The following is a 20797-nucleotide window of genomic DNA, read 5'->3' as shown; positions in this document are numbered from 1 at the left end:
AAAGGCGACAACACCTAAAAATAAGAAAAGAGTTGGTGTAAAGACTGAAATCCTTCTGTAAGAAAATGCCTGTTCTCTGTCTCTCAAAGCTATCAAATCCCAAAATAAATTACTTTTTGAAGTCAAGGTTAATGAATTTCGTTATTTACTATTGTGATCCTATATATTCCCACCAGTGATTTCAGCCGTCTTTAAATCATCTTTGACTTTTAATGCCTTCAGGATCCCCTTCAATTCCTGTCCTCCTCACAGCAATGGGCTTTTGTGGTAATGCCTGTCATTTGCCCTGTGTACTGTTAGAGTTGCGTCTTTCGAATCCGGTATCAGGAAGAATAAAAGTCAGAATCTGTCGTTAATTATCTTTAATTCAATTCAAGCAATAAATGGTAACTGCAATTTACGTATATACGGGCTCTCTGTCCCACCTCCCAGGGCAAACAGAGAACTGACTTGTTCCTGACAAAGATATTATAAATATACTCTGACAGAGGTAGTTCCTGCTTCCGAGCCGGCCTGTCACAGAGTAGAGACTGGGTGTGGTTTAGACTCACCCAGCCTATCGTTGATTGTTGGCGCAGAGGCTGGTCCCAGCCCCCTAAGCGCTTCAGTGGTCAGTCGTTGTAGCTGTGTAGAATATACAGTTATCAGGCACCTGGCTCCTGTTATCTAACAAAATACCGTTTGATCTCTCAACACTACGTTCTGAATGTGTCCCCCCCCAACTCATTGCACAGTTCCTGTCTTCATGTCATTCTGTATTTTTCCATCATGAGAAAGGCCCATGGCCCTGAAACTGTTAACAATGTTTCAAGTCAGCCATGTTGCATAACACATACATCCACACAAGCCAACAGCAGATAATATTCAATCACATATGATATGGTAACGGGCTATAGTGCATAACACAGAACCTCACAGTACCTGCTATAACTCCTGACATACAGAAAATGTGACAATGTCAGTGACACTGTTTAATCTATGTTTTCTATCAAGGCATTACAAAAACAAAACATTTACTTGTTGAAATAAAGTAGAAATGCTGTTAGCGGAGGTCCAATTCACAAACGTTGCTCTCTAGGGAGCAATTGAAGAATTTTTATTAAATATGTTATAAATAAACCAAGAGACCACAGCCCATCGTTTCAAACGGAAACAAATTAGTAATAGTGGGCAGAACAAGCAAGGAAGTGGGCAGAGCCAAGTATGAGCTAGCGAGATCCTATTGGCGCGTTCTAGCATTTGCATATTTCCGTTAGAGAACCCATACTCTGAAGTGCGCGTGTGCCATAATGCTAAATTCGACTTTGCACTCCTAAACAAATCAAAAAAATATTTTTACTTTGGGAAAAGGTCCAGTCTAAAAACGTAATCCACTCTGATTCTAGTTTAAGGAACACAAAACTGTATTCAGATCAAATGTTTAATCAATGACAAAACAAGCAGAAAGTCGGTCAAAATCCATCTCCTCCCACTGCCAACCACTGAGCTTCCTCTCACTACCATATTTGGATACGTCACATTTATACATATGGTGAAATATGTATCATTGTTCTATCTTTGCTTTGATCACTTGAGGGTTGATATGACCCACAATTCAATGCAAACTTTAGACACGTGTCAAATTTAATCAACACTGCTGCATTATCGACATGTCAGACAAAATTATGACGTTAGCTTGCATAAAAATAGTTCAAAAGTTTGGACACATCTACTCATTCAATGGCTTTTGTTAATTTTTTTACTATTTTCTACATTGTAGAATAATAGTGAAGAAAAACTATGAAATAACACATATGGAATCATGTGGTAACCACAAAAGTGTTGAACAAATCAAAGTAGATTTTAGATTCTTCAAAGTAGCCAGCCTTTGCCTTATTTGCACATGCTTGGCATTCTCTCAACCAGCTTCATGAGGAATGCTTTTCCAACAGTCTTGAACGAGTTCCCAATATAATTATTTTCATTTATTTAACCTTTTAACTAGGCAAGTCTGTTAAGAACAAATTATTATTTACAATGACGGCCTACCCGGCCAAACCCGGATGACACTGGGCCAATTGTTTGCTGCCCTATGGGACTCCCAATCACGGCCGGATGCGATACAGGCTGGATCATGTGCTGAGCACTTGTTGGCTGCTTTTCCTTCACTCTGCGGTCCAACTCATCTCAAACCATCTTAATTGGGTTGAGGTCGGCTGATTGTGGAGGCCAGGTCATATGATTCAGCACTCCATCACTCTCCTTCAAATGATAGTCCCACTAAGCACAAACCAGATGGGATGGCGTATTGCTGCAGAATGCTGTGATTTCCATGGTGGTTAAGTGTGCCTTGAATTTTAAATAAATCACAGACCGTGTCACCTGCAAAGCAGCCCCACACCTACTCCATGCTTCACGGTGGGAACTACCCATACATTTGGACACATCACATTTCAGACCAAAGGACAGATTTCCATTGGTCTAATGTCCATTGCTCGTGTTTCTTGGCCCAAGCAGGTCTCTTCTTATTGGTGTCTTTAGTAGTGGTTTGTTTGCAGCAATTCAACCATGAAGGCCTGACTCAAAGTCTTCTCTGAACAGTTGATGTTGATCTGTCTGTTACTTGAACTCTGTGAAGCATTTATTTGGTCTGCAATTTCTGAGGTGCAGTTAACTCTAATGAACTTATCCTCTGCAGCAGAGGTAACTCTGGGTCTTCCTTTCCTGTGGTGGTCCTCATGAGAGCCAGTTATATCATAGTGCTTGATGGTTTTTGCGAGTGCACTTTAAGAAATGTTCAAAGTTCTTAATATTCTGGATTGACTGACCTTCATGTCTTAAAGTAATGATGGAATGTTGTTTCTCTTTGCTTATTTGAACTGTTCTTGCCATAATATGGACTCTGTCTTTTACCAAATAGGGCTATCTTCTGTATACCTTGTCACAACACAACTGATTGTCTCAAACGCATTAAGGAAAGAAATTCACCAAATTAACTTTTAACAAGGCACACCTGTTAATTGAAATGCATTACATGTGACTACCTCATGAAGCAGGTTGTCACGTACGAGTGTATCTTAAATGTCCCTTGCCTAAGCGAGGGACAGTAACGATCGGAAAGGCAATGTCCTTGGTGAAAATCTTGAAGTTGAGCTTAAAAACAACCAACCTAAAGCTATTAATGTACATAGCAAGCCATCATAGCAAGGTAGCACTGCTGTCAGGTAGCTAGCTACCCATAGTTAGTTTTATAGTTTGGTCATTTATTCCAATATATTTCAGAATTGCCAAAAATGTTTATGAAGCTAGCTACATTTTATAAGCTCCTCACTACGAGACTAAGCCCATTTGCCAACGCTAAAATCAATGTAATTTCTATATATTTTTTTTAGCATGCAAGCATAATTTTGTCTGACATGCCTAAAATGCAGCCTTGTTGATTAAATTTGACACTTCAGTGACTATAGTTTGCAATGAATTGTGGGTCATATCAACACCGCAAGTGACAATGTCTGCGTTTCAAACTCAAAGTAGACAGCCCTCGGCCCTATGCCCTTTGGGGAATCTCCAATGCCATATTTGTCATTGGTCCAAACGATTAGCAAAGCAAGGAACGTTTGCAACGTAAGCCCCTCAGCCCTCGTTTTTAATGGAGTTTGCGAGTGTACAATTATGTTCACTTCGGGGCCTGAAACGTCCCATAATTCCATTCACGATGAATACATCCGCTAAGAAAATTCTGCCAAAACTTAAAACCTCAACTTCAATATGGAGTCAACATACAAGTGTAAGTAAAAACAAATTTAACTCAGTTAGAAATTGTGCCACTAATGCACAAACACGTCTCGTGTTTTTGTTTGGTTAGGTTTTGGAAATTATAGAATTAAAACATTTTCCTTCTTCAGAAGTAACTAGGCAGACTAACTTTAGTTAGCTAGCTTATCACACAGTAGGTGTATATTAATAATTATATAGTTAATATAAACTGCCTGCCACCCAGGACCTCTACACCAGGCAGTGTCAGATGAAGGCCCTAAAAATTGTCAAAGACCCCAGCCATAGACTGTTCTCTCTTACTACCGTATGGCAAGCGGTACCGGAGTGCCAAGTCGAGGACAAAAAGGCTTCTCAACAGTTTTTACCCCCAAGCCATAAGACTCCTGAACAGGTAATCAAATGGCTACCCAGATTATTTGCATTGTGTGCCCCCACCCCTCTTTACTCTACTGCTACTCTCTGTTCATCATATATGCATTGTCACTTTAACCATATATACATGTACATACTACCTCAATCAGCCTGGCTAACCGGTGTCTGTATGTGGCCTCGCTACTGTATATAGCTTGTCTTTATAGCTTGTCTTTTATTTCTTTACCTACCTATTGTTAATTAATCTAATACCTGTTTTCACTATTGGTTAGAGCCTGTAAGTAAGCATTTCAGAGCACATGACAAATAAACTTTGATTTGACATGCAATCATAAATGACTGCAGAGCATATAAAGCACCCATAAGCAACCGGTGGCTGAAAACACAATCATGGCGGGATGAATTTCTGAGCAAGGGAAGTCCATTTAAAAATCATTACTTCCTCCCTTGCACCTTGCCCTGCATACTCTTCAGACGTCATGAAACGTCATCAGAAGTGTCCACTTAATTTGAGGGGATAGGGTATGTCTTAAGTGTTTGGAATGCAACCTGACGTTGTTCACTCGCTCCCTCGAGCTAAATCAAAGGGGCAACCTCCACATAAGATGGCAAGGGCTAAGGGGGTTAAAAAAATAACGTGTTTGGACTGCAGCCAAGTTCTTCACTTGCTCCGTTGTTGACTAAATCGAGGGCCGAGGGGGCAACGTTAGGGAATTGATTCTCGCCCTAAAATGGCAATTAAACTGCATCCGGTTTCGACGGGGATTTCGCCGAGAGAAGTGGCTATCGCGAGCGCTGAGAGGGTAAAAATGTGTTTGGACTGCGTCCCCTACTCCAGACACCATAGGACTCTTTAATGATCATATGACCACTCGTTCCTCCCCTCCGTTTGCTTTCGCGGAAGTAAAATCTGTCAATGAGGTAGCTAACAAAGCAGAGCATCTATTACTATTTCTTGTTGTTTTTTTTTTCAGATTGAAAATCTGTAGAAACATAACACTAGTCAGATAAAATGTTATTCCAGGAGAATATGACTAATTATGTTACTTTTCAGACCAAATTAACCTCCGTTATGGATGTGTTGGCCAAAACTGCGGTGGCAGAAATAAGTAAATTATTCGATGATGGTTTTGCTGTTTTACGCTTGGAAATGTGCAGAAGAGAAAATGAAATAGAAGCCTTAAAAATCAAATTATTGTTTATGGAGAACGAACGGCAAACGACAAGGTCCAAAGCGCGAGAAGCAGGCTGTTCTTCCACATGCTCTTCGTCTGCCAGCAGAACAGAGCAGGGTGAGCCAGCTCCGGCATACTGTACTAGCTAGCTAGACCTATCTGAAATGTGTTGCTGTCCATCTCAATTCAAGGGTCAATTCTTAAAAAATATGCAGTATTAACAATGGCAATTATTTCTGAATGCCTAACTAGTGTAGATAATGGGTTGCTATTGCAGTGCTCTCAATTTTGGTATTTAAACATCTAACATTAATCTCTATGCAGATAGTTTTTTACTCCTGTGCACACTCAGTACAGCAGGTCATCCATGACCTTCAGCATGGTTTCGACTCAACTCAAAAATTGCCTACTTATCTTAAACTAGTGCTAAATGCTAATATACCCAAGTTTGTTGTTATGTAGATCTCGTAATGTTGACTCGTGAGGACCTGCATATTTGCACATTGACGGGAGCCCACATTGAGCAAGTTCCCCATTCTAAGTACTTAGGTATTTGGATTGATCATACTCTTAAAACGCACTGAAAACTGACAAAAGATGAGAATTAAGATTGATTTCTTTTATAGAAATAAATCCTGTCTCACTTTGGAAAGTAGAAGGAAGATTGTTCAAGCAATTCTTCTCCCAGTACTTGATTATGATGATATAATCTACATGCATGCAGCAGCCTCTGTTTTAAAACCTTTTAGATGGTCTCACTCAGCACTGTGATAATTCTTGTATAAAACACTGCATTTTATATAGTTCTGTTGGCTGGGAGTCTGATTACCAGAAGAGCCCAGCATTGGCTACTTTTTGTATATAAAGCGGTTCTTCAGACTCCCCCACTACCTCAGCTCATGTGTTAATTGGAGATACAGCCATTTTCAGACCCGCTCTATAGACTGGCTAGTTCTGGAGGTCCCGCAGGTCTACATTGACCTGGGGGAAAATGCGTTTAGTTTTTATACCCCCAGCTCATGGAATAGCCTTCAGGCCACATTGAAATTGGACTCACTGGTCTTCATTGGACAGTTTAGATAGAGTTTAAGGGAGGTGATATGTGAGTTGTTTGTTTAGATTATTCTTAAATTTAGTATGTTCTTGTTCACAAGGCACCCTTAATTAGACCCTGGTCTCAATGGTGACCCACCCTGTATAGATAAAGTAAAATATCATTTTTATTTAAAAAAACATTACATACTGACAGTTCCTTTAAACCTTCCCTTTCAGGGTCCAAAGGCTGTGATGAGGATCCTGGTGAAAGGACTTCATTTGAGCAGAACGCCAGAGAGAAAGACGACCAACTGCATCAAAATAGACCACAGCCACCTGCAGAAGAAGTAGAAGGACTTGAACAGAACAGGTCAGGCCACAGAGAGAAGGATAGTGGACTAGAGTTAGTGAAGAGAGAGCAGGAAGAGTATGATGTCATTTCACTACATACATCAGTAAGTGAACATGGCACAGAGAGATCAGATCATGAGGAAACTGAGTTTGCTGTGGATGAGAGAGAGAGTCAGCTCTGGGAGTCTTTAACAGAGCGCAACTGTGACTCGGAGGGTCCAGATTACCATAAGTGCACGGAACAATATCCACTGGATCAAGATACAGACATACAGCTCATTCAAAGTGCAGTGGAGGGTCTCGAAAGCATTCCATCGTCCGAGATGGGTGACATTAACAGAGTTATGAAAGAAGAGATGCGAGCACAGTCTGTTTGGAATGACAGAAGGACCCCTACAGATTTGGTTCAGGCACAGCCAGGACAGCACAGAGAAACCATGCACCCAGAGAGAACCCAGGATGGGACAACTACCAGAGTGCCATCAGACAAACAAACACTAGCCAATGAGGGTGCAGGATATTCAAATGTTTGGCTAAACAACGTATTCTCACTTGCCCCAAATTGTTCAAATGGTTTCAACTCAGCAAAGGTATCCCCAAGGAGAACCCCAGCAAGAGAGAAGTGGTTTGTTTGCTCCTTTTGTGGAAAGAGCTTTGACCGGTTTGGTCACCTGGAGATGCATCAGCGGATTCATACGGGAGAAAAACCGTACAGCTGTGTCACGTGCGGGAGGTGTTTCGCTCAGCAGAGTAATCTCCGCAGACACCAGCGAGTACACAGGGCCTCACAACAAAGCAAACTGTCTACTGATCGTTATCACCATGACTAGACAACTAAGAACATTGTGGAACAACATTTTCTAATGACTGAGAACAGAGTTGATAAGACCATCAAGACACTTGCAGAAAGCAGCAGTGTGTTACTTTTGTCTTCCCATTCTATAAAGTGAGAGCAGTGAGACCCTACCACAACTGTTGCACTAGTGGTGCTTATATACTGTAGTGAGGGATCAGAGTTGCCGGTTTTACAGCTTCCTGCTTGTAACCTTTTAAGGAACGCTTAAGAGGATCTCCATCTTTAAGTTTTTGTAGAGATATGCCAGACTAACACTACAATGGACATGCTTTTGTCAATGCATACATTTGTCTGAATAAAAATTTGAATTATCCAACTTTGAGCCCTTTTGATTTGTTGTTGAAATGAACATGAAAATAACTCACAAGGTCAGGATATATTTGGATATCTGAACTATAAGGTTAGCTAAAATGATAGCACAATCACAGAGTGCTTACACAAGACTGGGTTTATAGTTGATACAAAGTGATGGTCCAATCTCTACTTAGGCTAGTAAATTTTGTTTACATAGGACATACAAGAAGACAATGCTGATAAAAAAATAAAAGACAAATGGCAATGAACGTGAGCATGTTGCCAAACCCTCACTTCTGTATAATGACCACTAGGTTAGGGTGGAGCTGAGTGCAGTTCCCTTTTCAGCCAAGCCTCATGTCTAGATGATCTGTCCTCTGGGGTGTAGGAGGATGGCGTTGGAGTGTGGTTTGGGCCGCAGGAACCCGTTGCTGTAGTGGAAGTGGTTGGAGAGCGCCTCTGAGATCTGGTAAGAACTGGTGTCACAGTCTGCCTCATCAACCTCCAGCACTGCCCGTCTGTGGCCCCAGTCTTCCCCTTTGGTCACCCCCTCCCTCTGGCCACACAGGTCACTGAGCATTGGGGGGATGTCTGTGGGCCCCACACTGCCGTCCTGGGGCTTGATGGGGACAAGGGAGGAAGGAAGGCCAGAGTCCTGCAAAATTGAGACCACATATTGCAAGGCATTGAGAAAAACAGTTTATTTTGTAATAACTCACAGGCCTATGTGCATTTAAACTTTTACATATACTCTTCCTTGATCAAACAAATACACACCAGGGACATATTGCTTCTCTTCAGGTACGACTCCACCCTTTGTCTGCGCTCTTCCCTCTCTCCCTCCATCTCCGCACCCCTCATACTCTCTCTGCCCTCATGCCAGCTAGACTGGTACAGGACAGGGCGTCCTAGGTAGTCCACATCCCCCTCTCCAACAGTCCCCCGCCTCCCACCCAGGGATGATTCACTGCCTATGTAGATGGGACGGTCCTAACAGAAGGATCCAAATAATGCCATAGATTAAACATCAATGAAAAAAAATCTTTGATAGTGGACATGTTGTAAATGTAAAATATTGCTAAAAAATATTTTATGGACTCACCTCAAGGGACATTAGGCTGTTTTTCATTCTACTGTCTAGTCTGAGTAGTGTACAGTCTTCATTCTGGGGTGAAAAGTAGAGAATTATTTGGGGTATCACAGTCATTCACAAGTAGATACTAACTGATCATGATAGTTCATCGATTTTGCTCCAATTTTCAGTTGAGTATGTAAAGTACTGAGTACCTGTCCTCTGGGGTCTGTGCTGACAGAGTTGAGTCTCCGGGAGGAGTCCTGTCTGGAGAGTGTGTTGATTTTTAACCTGTGAAAGACAGAGAATGTCAAACTGAAGGGGATTTGAGGATAGGGGTTAAGAGCATTGGGCAAGTAACCAAAAGGTTGCTGGTCCAAATCCTAGAGCCAACTAGGTGAACAATTGCAGATGTGCCCTTGAGCAAGGCACTTAATCCTAATTGCTCCTGTAAATCACTCTGGATAACAATCTGCTAAATGACTAAAATGGAAAGGGGGAGCAAATTGTGGAAATCAACTCACGTTCTTTCGCTAAGCTCCATCTCTAATTTTCTGTTTTTGCGCCTGTGGTATCGGTTGACTAAGATGATGATGATGATCATGACGATGACCAAAACCCCAGCAGCCACAACTATAATGATCATCACTAGAGTGTCAACAGTGGTTTCCTGCGCACTGCGAATTTTCTCTATGTGAGGGATGGGAACATACACAATTGTAAACAAACAACCAACTGCAGTGATAGAGATACGTTGCAGATTTTTGATATTTGAGCAAAGTTGGTCATTTCAGATCACCACAAGGGGGCAGTAATGTTGCACAAATGGTACCAAACACAGCAGGAGATAAGTTCTATTATGCTGTCCAGGTTCTCCCAAAATACAGGAGTAACTTTGCCTATTACCTGTCACTGTGATGTTCGATTCTACTTTCCTTGTCCCAATGCCGTTGTTCACCACACATTCATAAACTCCAGTGTCATTCTGTCTCAGGGCTCGGCCAAACAGAAGCCTTGCTCCATTCACAGTGAGACCGTCTGGCAGGGCCTTACCACCCCTGCAGATGGAGACAAACACATACATTAAAGAAGATTGCCCATATTAATACTGAGCTACTCAACAATGTAATCATAACCTAATTAACATGCACAACATGACCAAAAGTATGTGGAAACCTGCTCATCGAATATCTCATTCCAAAATCATAGGCATGAATATGGAGTTGGTCCTCCCTTTGCTGCTACAACAGCCTCCACTCTTCTGAGAAGGCTTCCCACTAGATGTTGGAACATTGCTGCGGAGACATACTTCAATTGAGCCATGAGCATTAATGAGGTTGGGCGATTAGGCCTGGCTCGCAGTAGGTGTTCCAATTCATTCCAAAGGTGTTTGATGGGGCTGAGGTCAGGGCTCTGTGCAGGCCAGTCATGGACAGACAAGTGCTATGCGCTTCGGCACTCTGCGGACCCGTTCTGTGAGCGTGTGTGACCTACCACTTCCCGGCAAGCAGTTGTTGCTCCTAGACCTTTCCACTTCACAATAACAGTATTTACAGCAGCTATAGCAGGGCATACATTTTACAAATTGACTTGTTGGGAAGGTGGCATCCTATGATGGTGCCATGTTGAAAGTCACTGAGCTCTTCAGTAAGGCCATTCTACTGCCAGTGTTTGTCTATGGAGATTGCATGGCGGTGTGCTCGATTTTATACACCTTTCAGCAATGGGTGTGGCTGAAATAGCTGAATCCACTAATTTGAAGGGGTGTCCACATACTTGTGTGTGAGATATAGATATACACACACAGTTGAAGTCAGAAGTTAACATACACTTAGGTTGGAGTCATTTAAACTAGTTTTTCAACCACTCCACAAATTTCTTGTTAACAAACTAAAGTTTTGGCAAGTTGGTTAGGACATCTACTTTGCATGACACAAGTAATTTTCCCAACAATTGTTTACAGACAGATTATTTCCCTCATAATTCACTGTATGACAATTCCAGAGGGTCTGAAGTTTACATACACGAAGTGGACTGTGCCTTTAAAAAAAGTCATGAAGTCATGGCTTTAGAAGCTTCTGATAGGCTAAATGACATCATTTGAGTCAATTGGGGGTGTACCGTACCTGTGAATGTATTTCAAGGCCTACCTTCAAACTCAGTGTCTCTTTGCTTGACATCATGGGAAAATCTAAAGAAATCAGCCAAGACCTCAAAAAAAATTGCAGACCTCCACAAGTCTGGTTCATCCTTGGGAGCAATTTCCAAACGCCTGAAGGTACCACGTTCATCTGTACAAACAATAGTATGCAAGTATAAACACCATGGGACCACGCAGCCGTCATACCTCTCAGGAAGGGGACGCGTTCTGTCTCCTAGAGATGAACGTACTTTGGTGAGAAAAGTGCAAATCAATCCCAGAACAACAGCAAAGGACTGTGTGAAGATGCTGGAGGAAACAGGTACAAAAGTATCTATATCCACAGTAAAACAAGTCCTATATCGACATTACCTGAAAGGCCGCTCAGCAAGGAAGAAACCACTGATCCAAAACCGCCATAAAAAAAGCCAGACTACGGTTTGCAACTGCACATGGAGAAATGTCCTCTGGTCTGAAACAAAAATAAAACTGTTTGGTCATAATGACCATCGTTATGTTTGGAGGAAAAAGAGGAGGCTTGCTGAAGAACACCATCCCATCAATGATGCACGGGGGTGGCAGCATCATGTTGCGGGGGTACTTCGCTGCAGGAGGGACTGGTGCACTTCACAAAATAGATGGCATCATGAGGAAGGAAAATTATATGGATATATTGAAGCAACACCTCAAGACATTAGTCAGGAAGTTAAAGCATGGTCGCAAATGGGTCTTCTAAATGCACAATGACCCCAAGCATACCTCCAAAGTTGTGGCAAAATGGCTTAAGGACAACAAAGTCAAGGTATTGGAGTGGCCATCACAAAGCCCTGACCTCAATCCCATAGAATATTTGTGGGCAGAACTGAAAAGGCATGTGCGAGCAAAGAGGCCTACAAACCTGACTCAGTTACACCATCTCTGTCAGGAGGAATGGGCCAAAATTCACCCACCTTATTGTGGGAAGCTTGTGGAAGGCTACCCGAAACATGTGACCCAAGTTAAACAATTTAAAGGCAATGCTATCAAATACTAATTGAGTGTATGTAAACTTCTGAACCACTGGGAATGTGATGAAACAAATAACAGCTGAAATAAATCATTCTCTGTACTATTATTCTGACATTTCACATTCTTAAAATAAAGTGGTGATCCTAACTGGCCTAAGACAGGGAATTTTACAAGGATTAAATGTCAGGAGTTTTGAAAACTGAATTTAATTGTATTTGGCTAAGGTGCACGTAAACGTCCAACTTCAACCATTTGTGTGTGTGTATATATGAGCGTACTTACAGTGCATTCGTAAAGTATTCAGAGCCCTTCACTTTTTCCACATTTTGTTGCGTTACAGCCTTATTCTAAAATGTTTTTATCTACACACAATTCCCCATAATGACAAGGCAAAAAACTGAAATATCACATTTATGCAACTATTCAGATCCTTTACTCAGTACTTTGTTGAAGCACCTTTGGCAGTGATTAAATCTAAATCAAATGTATTTATATAGCCCTTCGTACATCAGCTGATATCTCAAAGTGCTGTACAGAAATCCAGCCTAAAACCCCAAACAGCAAGCAATGCAGGTGTTGAAGCACGATTACAGCTTAGTCTTCTTGGGTATGAAGCCACAAGCCTGGCACGCCTGTTTTTGATGAGTTTCTACCATTCTTCTCTGCAGATCCTCTCAAGCCCGGTCAGCTTGGATGGGGAGTGTCGCTCCACAGCTATTTTTAAGTCTCTCCAGAGATGTTCGATCGGGTTCAAGTCCAGGTTCTGGCTGGGCCACTCAAGGACATTCAGAGACTTCTCCCAAAACCACTCCTGCATTGTCTTGGCTGTGTGCTTAGGGTCGTTGTCTTGTTGGATGGTGAATCGTCGCCCCAGTATGAGGTCCTGAGCACTCTGGATCAGGTTTTCATCAAGGATCTCTGTACTTTTCTCTGTTCATCTTTCCCTCGATCCTGGACTAGTCTCCCAGTCCTTGCCGTTGGAAAACATTCCCAAAGCATGATTCTGCCACCATTATGCTTCACTGTAGGGATCGCATTGGCCAGCTGATGAGCGGTGCCTGGTTTCCTCCAGGTGTGACGCCTGGCATTCACACCAAAGAGTACAATCTTGGTTTCATCAGACCAGAGAATCTTGTTTCTCATGGTCTGACAGTCCATTAGGTGCCTTTTGGCAAACTCCAAGCAGGCCTTCATGTGCATTTTACTGAGCAGTGGCTTCCGTCTGGCCACTCTACCATAAAGGCCTGATTGGTGGAGAACTGCAGAGATGGTTGTCCTTCTGAAATGTTCTCCCATCTCCACAGAGGAAGTCTAGAGCTCTGTCAGAGTGACCATTAGGTTCTTGGTCATCTCCCTGACAAAGGTCTTTCTCCCCTGATTGCTCCATTTGGCTGGGCAGCCAGCTCTAGGAAGAGTCTTGATGGTTCCAAACTTCATCCATTTAAGAATGACGGACGCCACTGTGTTCTTGGGGACCTTCAATGCTGCAGAAATGTTTTAGTACCCTTCCACAGAGCTGTGCCGAGACACAATCCTATCTTTGAGATCTACGGACAATTCCTTTGGCCAAAATACCAGCAACAGTGTGTGAAAACCTTGTGAAGACTTACAGAAAACGTTTGACCTCTCATTGCCAACAAAGGGTATATAACAAAGTATTGAGAAACTTTTGTTATTGACCAAATATTTATTTTCCACCATAATTTGCAAATAAATTCATTAAAAATCCTACAATGTGATTTTCTGGATATTTTTTTCTAATTTTGTCGGTCATAGTTGAAGTGTACCTATGATAAATTACAGGCCTCTCATCTTTTTAAGTGGGAGAACTTGCACAATTGGTGGCTGACTAAATACTTTTTTGCCCCACTGTATATATACATACACACATTTGCTAACATTTTTTTTAAACTAACTTTTTCATTATGGGGCATTGTGTGTAGATTAGGGGGGAAAAAATATTCAATCAATTTTAGAATAAGGCTGTAACGTAACAAAATGTGGAAAAAGTGAAGGGGTCTGAATACTTTCGGAATGCACTGTATGACTAATGGAATAGCAGACTCACTGCATGAAACAACGGCTATGTTCATGAAGGCAGATGTATTGGACAGGGTTGATCAATACACAATTCAAAAGTTCTAAGTCTATTTACAAATTTTTTTTTAAGGCCTTTTGTTCAGCAAGACATTACCAGAATATAAACCTCTGAAGAGAATGTCAACTAAGCTACGCAGAAGTAGCCTATAATTACATCCAAACAATAGGTCAGTGTGCATTGGTGAGGTGTTTCAGCTAAATACATTTGTTACATCAGGGTTACCACAAAAGGGAAACCAGCAATTTGCCTTCATCTGTAAAACCAGTTTAATTACTGCTCCTATTGATCTGAATAGACAAATGCCGCTTGGCTTGGTATGAGCCAACTACTATATGAAGGAAGACTAAGAGGCCCCTGAATAAGCTCAGACGTCCCAGGAACTATAATAGAGAGGCAGTTTCTGATCCCACCAGGAACTAGGTCCACTGAGAGGGCTCAAGTTGCCCAAGTTTCACTGTGCCAGCCAGGCTGCCATTTTACTGCTCAGCCCAACAAGGGGCTTCTCACATTTCTCTTCTTACTCACTCAGCCCCACCTTATAACCAATCCTTTATAATGGAATCAAAGCCAGAGATTACATCTGACACTGAATACATGTTTGACAATAATTATACTGATAGGGTTTATTTTCATTCAAATGCATTAAGGTTTTAGAAACATGCCATACATGTGATACTCTATATACAGTACATTTAGAGCAATTTCGGAAAAGTATCTCTTCAATTATTTTTAACTTCTGTGGAAACTGACGCACGATTTGTTAGCATGCTGCAATAGTGAGTATTTAATTGTGTGTGCTGTCATTATTGTAATGCTCGGAGAAGAATCTTTAATTACGTGCAGACCCTGTGTTTTACAGTGTATTAGAGTGATATTTAAAGTGAGGCACTATGATTAAGTGCTTAAGAGGCGTCTCCAGAGCTTCCTCCCTCCATGGCTCCCTCCCCTCCCTGGCTCGCTCACTCGTGTGAAAATGTATCCCTTTCAATCGGTTTTCTAATTCTGTAACTCAATGTATTTATTCCATATTGAATAGAACAAAGAGGAAGACACCTTCCTCTAGTTGACACTTTATCGTGCATGTGTGTGTTTCTCTTGCAAATATTTGAATAGTACATTTTATAGTGCAAAGTGTTACATTACGCAAATAATGACAGACAGAAACAGTCAGACAGGTAATACCTGGTCCAGGTGAAGCTCTGTGGTTTGGGGTTTCCTCCAGTCTCACACTTGAGTTCAGCTCCCTTCAGTCCCATGTACCAGTTTCCATTATAGCCAGTGACAGCTGCATCTGGGGGAACTGTCAACATAAACTTTGTCACTTTAATCCAAGCATGGCCATTTAATTATACTATCCCACCACAGTGACAGCTGAGGGTAAACTCACATTGCACCACCAGGCGGTTACTGATCCTCCGGGGTTGCTCCAGAGCAGGGTGCCAGACGAGGCAGTCCAGCCGCATGCCGTTCATACTCCTCAGGGGGTGCAGGGAGAAGTGGGTGGACACGGCCCCGCCCTCGGAGCTGCGGGTCTGGTTCTGACCAGGGAGATCCGTATCCCAGGTCAGTCGAGGTGGAGGACGGGCCACGGAGCGGCAGGAGGCAGCTATGCGGAAGGACTGGCCCTCCTCCAGAACCACTGGGTCCAGAGAGGAGATTGGTAGGGCTGGGGGGGGAAGAGAGGTAGAGGGGCAGGGCCAGGCTATATGAGATTCCATGTTGTGCAGGTAAATTGAGTGCGTAAGTAAGGCTTTGGTCAGCCAGAACAGATATTTCCTTCAGTGGTTGACTCCAACTAATCAAGTCAAATGTGGGGTTATTAACAGGAAATGACTATGATGAGTATAACAATGAATATAGTCACATGGTTTACAACTATGATAAAGAGGATGGTGAAAGTAATTAGTCTTACTCCACACAGTGAGTGACAGCTGCCTCTCAAAGTTCCCATAGGGGAATGTGCTGATGTGACAGGTGTATTTCCCCTCATAAGACTCCTCCGTGTTCATGATGAGCAGGGCAGAGTCCACTGTGGGGCTACTGCTCTCAAACCTCACTCTCCCAGAGTATCGCCCAAACTCTGACAGACATAAGACAGAGAGACAAACAGAGAGACAAAGACAGATTTATTCCTGGTAAACATTACAATCCTTGCAGACAGATGCAAGAAAACAACATTATGATTATAGTGATTGAGTGACTAAGTGGTTAAGATGGGGGTCTACTCTGTGAGTTGGTGAGGGCATGATGCACCAACCTGTGTGTCCCTCTGTGAGGTGGGCAGTGATGATTTGTTCCTTGGTGCCATCAGGTAGCTCCTTGAACCAGCTGACCTGAACTACCTGCTCCTCCTCCTGAACTTGAAACTGACAGGGCAGCCGCGTCTCAACCTCCGTCAAGGAACGCAAGGAGAAGGATGGAGGAGGCTCCACAAACCCACCCCTCACACACACTGCTGTATGAGAGAGAGAGGTGTGTGTGTGTGTGGGTGTGTGTGTGTTAGAGAAAGCAAAACAGGGTGAGTGACGGTGTGGAGAAAGAGTAATGCATCATCACTATAACAAACAAGGAATCGCAAACATTGCCCTTTGAAGTGTTGAGGTGGGTATAGACTGTCTGTAGTTAATGATTCCTTCACTCATTAATGATTACACCCACAGTTAAAAGACCATGGCACATACATGTAACTGCCAAAATAAAGAAAACACCAACATACTGTAAAGTGTTAATAGGGCGTTGGCCCAACACAAACTGCCAGAACAGCTTCAATGCACGCTGGCATAGATTCTACAAGTGTCTGGAACTCGACACCCTTCTTCCACAAGAAAATCTATATCATGTTTTGTTGATGGTGGTGGAGTCGCAGTCTCAAGGGACACTCCAGAATCTCCCACAAGTGTTATAATAATAATAATAATAATAATAATAAATGCCATTTAGCAGACGCTTTTATCCAAAGCGACTTACAGTCATGTGTGCATACATTCTACGTATGGGTGGTCCCGGGAATCGAACCCACTACCCTGGCGTTACAAGCGTTCAATTGGGTTGAGATTTGGTGACCGAGACACACACACACACACACACACACACACACTTCTAACCCCCTATTTGTATTTATTATGGATCCCCTGACAGAGTACTCTTCCTGGGGTCCAGAAAAATTAAGGCAGATTAAACAATTTTAAAAACATTACAATACATTCACAGACTGTGTGCCCTCAGGCCCCTATTCCACGACCCTGTGCTCCTTTGAGCCCATTCTTTGAAAGTCACTGAGATCTTAAGGCTCCAGAATGGCGCAGCGGTCTGCTAGAGGTGTCATTACAGACCCTGGTTTGATCCTGGGCTGTATCACAACCGGCCGTGATCGGGAGTCCCATAGGGCAGTGCATATTTGTCCCAACATCATCTGGGGTTAGGGGTTTTGCCGGGGGAGGCCGTCAATGTAAAATAAACATTTGTTCTTAACTGACTCGTATAGTTAAATAAATATACATCTCTTCTTCTAGCCATGGTAGCCAAAATAATAGGCAACTTGATTAATTAACTCAGGAACCACACCTGTGGAAGCACCAGCTTTCAATATATTTTGTATCTCTCATTTATCCAAGTGTTTCCTTTATTTTGGCATGTTACCTGTATACGAGTCATTCTGTTCATTTCAACCACACAAGAACAAGGACACAGACCCACAGAGGAATGCAAAAAAACACACACAGGCTCACACTTATTTCTAGTGAACACAAAAAGGGACTTGTGACCTATTTTACAAACAGGAGAAACAGACAGGCGCACACAGGGCCTCAGACAGAGGCCGTTAGTGCCACAAAGCTGTGTTACTTGCTTTTCCTGTTCATGGCATTCATTGACCTTTATCACACCTCAGTTTGGCAGTTATGCTAAGGCCTATATTAACACTAACAGAGTGCACCACACAGGATGCTTACTTTTAAACACAGGTATAGGCCTACACATGCTACAAAAATGTGTTAGTTGAAACACTCACTACTAATCAAAACAAAAAGATAACAGCAGGGAAGTAGCCTGCACTTTGTTTTCCAAAGAATGTTACCCTAGTACATTTCTATGATGCCGATCTGTACTTGTCACCACTCCCTTTCCTTATAGTGTCAGGTATGCAACAAACATACATACCCAGATATACACCATACAATTAGGCTTCACATTTGTATTTTTTAAAAGAAAAAAATCAAATAAACATTCCCAAATCTTACCAAATGCCCATAGCACCAACCACGCTGTGCCCCACTGGCTCTGGCCACGGACAGGTAACTCCATCCCTTGATTCAGTGGCACTCCCAATATCAATCTTAGAGAGTTCCAAAATCTATCCAAGTTGAACAACAAGCTTCAAAATGGTATGAAATAATGCATTTTCGTAATCTCATTATTATTAAAAACATGAGAGTAAAATGTTGCCATTGGAGTAGCCTATTTGGAGAAACATTTGTAGACAAGCTTACGGCGGTGGACTGTGCGTCAGGTGTTCGTGTCTCTTCGTAGGTCTTGCCAATCAAACCAAAGCTGCTCGATTTATTTACAATAGCACACAAATTGTGTGCACATTTTCTACAGTATAACTACATTCCAAATATTCAGTAACAAGAAAAAAAGGTCCCAACTTTTCGGTTTACTTTTCAAACATTTCTTTCGCTCACTCTCCAGGTATTCGTAGTCCGTAAGCCTACCTGACGCACGAGGTAAAATGTTAATTCCAACTCGAACAGTTGCAAAACACCAGACAATCGGGTAACACTACTTGCTCTACAACATCGGAAAATAATTCGATTAAGTCATTAGCCTACACAAGACTAACATTCTTCTGTGAAATGTCTCGAATTTACACTTTGCTCAAGCTTTTGCATTCCATTGTTGAATACATGTTTTACTGCCTGCGTCTCTCTCCACCCCCTAATTATCATACAACGTAAATTAGCCTCCTTTTTTGTCTTTTAAGTCTGACCACACAACAGTGAATTATTTTATTTGACACAATGCAATGCACAATACTGTACACCTCATTTATAAGTGGTCTATTCTCAAATGGCTCTAGTCGTATTTAAATCTAAACGTATTTGGCCATATTTAATGGAAATTACTATTGAATCAGATAAAATCTCATTTCAATAAGTAACGTTGACGTCTAATTGGTCACTTTCACTCTTACCGAGGTCTACAATGGCCCGGAATTGTAGATGTTTTGTTTGATATTACTTATGGGTATTCACAAGGGGGCGGCAGGTAGCCTAGTGGTTAGAGCGTTGGACTAGTAACCGAAAGGTTGCAAGATCGAATCTGTTGTTCTGCCCCTGAACAAGGCAGTTAAGCCACTGTTCCCTGAAAACAACATGTTGTTACAAAAATACATGATATAAGGTCTAGGAATTTGTCACTCCTGTTTCAGACCAAGACCATTTTGAAAAAGTGAACATAGGGATTTATATATTTATATATTTTTTTGATTTGAACCTTTATTTAACTATTGAAGTGGTTATTGTTTTGAATTTGTTTTGAATACAGTTCCATGACCAGTTATTTGTGTATGTAAATAATGGTGTTGCATGAGATATTGTAGACTTGGAGACACTTGAGCCTCATTTCCAATGAGGATGTACCCCAGTGTTTTACCCAAAAGTCTCAGACTTATCTGTTTCTATCTACCTGGGGAGCCGGCACCCGTATCTCACTGGGCCATGGCTCTGTCGGACCAGCTCTATCTTGGAGCCAAGGCAAGGCTCTGTGTACTTTTCAGCACCATTTACATAACAATAGCTAACTGTAAACTTCAATACCTTCAACCAGAGGTTGTTGATTCGGCTCGCCACAAGTATTGATGGAAACAATAACATCAAAAGGGAATTTCACCTTGGCTCTGCCACGGCATACAGCCATTACTATATTAACATTATTACGTTTTTATCATTACATTTACATTTACATTTAAGTCATTTAGCAGACGCTCTTATCCAGAGCGACTTACAAATTGGTGCATACACCTTATGACATCCAGTGGAACAGCCACTTGTATCTAAATCTTTTTTTTTTTTTTTGGGGGGGGGGGGGGGGGTGAGAAGGATTACTTACCCTTACTTACCCTATCCTAGGTATTCCTTGAAGAGGTGGGGTTTCAGGTGTCTCCGGAAGGTGGTGATTGACTCCGCTGTCCTGGCGTCGTGAGGGAGTTTGTTCCACCATTGGGGGGCCAGAGCAGCGAACAGTTTTGACTGGGCTGAGCGGGAACTGTACTTCCTCAGTGGTAGGGAGGCGAGCAGGCCAGAGGTGGATGAACGCAGTGCCCTTGTTTGGGTGTAGGGCCTGATCAGAGCCTGGAGGTACTGAGGTGCCGTTCCCCTCACAGCTCCGTAGGCAAGCACCATGGTCTTGTAGCGGATGCGAGCTTCAACTGGAAGCCAGTGGAGAGAGCGGAGGAGCGGGGTGACGTGAGAGAACTTGGGAAGGTTGAACACCAGACGGGCTGCGGCGTTCTGGATGAGTTGTAGGGGTTTAATGGCACAGGCAGGGAGCCCAGCCAACAGCGAGTTGCAGTAATCAAGACGGGAGATGACAAGTTCCTGGATTAGGACCTGCGCCGCTTCCTGTGTGAGGCAGGGTC

At 42.4% G+C, this 20797-nt stretch overlaps 2 protein-coding genes across 6 annotated transcripts; one reads left to right on the top strand and one right to left on the bottom strand.

Moving 5' to 3' along the window:
* Positions 1 to 389: 389 nt before the first annotated feature.
* Positions 390 to 7861, top strand: LOC118401919 (zinc finger protein 24-like). 2 transcript variants are annotated; one of them, XM_035799611.2, is made up of 2 exons: positions 390 to 3766; positions 6576 to 7861. In XM_035799611.2, exons 1-2 carry the CDS (start codon positions 3748 to 3750, stop codon positions 7517 to 7519), a joined length of 963 nt encoding a protein of 320 aa, XP_035655504.2. In that variant the 5' UTR covers positions 390 to 3747; the 3' UTR covers positions 7520 to 7861. The 2 variants fall into 2 exon arrangements, with proteins under 2 accessions (XP_035655504.2, XP_035655502.2); XM_035799609.2 differs by lacking the exon at positions 390 to 3766 and adding an exon at positions 4964 to 5420.
* LOC118401908 (nectin-4-like) lies at positions 6506 to 19143 on the bottom strand. 4 transcript variants are annotated; one of them, XM_035799586.2, is made up of 12 exons: positions 18648 to 19143; positions 18399 to 18511; positions 16418 to 16612; positions 16073 to 16240; positions 15548 to 15826; positions 15343 to 15460; positions 9818 to 9969; positions 9436 to 9601; positions 9127 to 9202; positions 8942 to 9004; positions 8617 to 8829; positions 6506 to 8494 (listed from the first exon to the last, which is right to left on the bottom strand). In XM_035799586.2, exons 2-12 carry the CDS (start codon positions 18460 to 18462, stop codon positions 8201 to 8203), a joined length of 1788 nt encoding a protein of 595 aa, XP_035655479.1. In that variant the 5' UTR covers positions 18463 to 18511; positions 18648 to 19143; the 3' UTR covers positions 6506 to 8200. The 4 variants fall into 4 exon arrangements, with proteins under 4 accessions (XP_035655479.1, XP_035655477.1, XP_035655478.1 ...); XM_035799584.2 differs by having other exon boundaries at positions 16418 to 16615; positions 18648 to 19141; XM_035799585.2 differs by having other exon boundaries at positions 18399 to 19143.
* Between the last annotated feature and the right edge of the window lie 1654 nt (positions 19144 to 20797).

The sequence above is a fragment of the Oncorhynchus keta genome, chromosome 23, assembly GCF_023373465.1.
Source record: "Oncorhynchus keta strain PuntledgeMale-10-30-2019 chromosome 23, Oket_V2, whole genome shotgun sequence".
Lineage (NCBI taxonomy): Eukaryota > Metazoa > Chordata > Actinopteri > Salmoniformes > Salmonidae > Oncorhynchus > Oncorhynchus keta.
The sequence above is the reverse complement of the archived record's forward strand: the minus strand, read 5'-3'. Positions and strand labels throughout refer to the sequence as shown.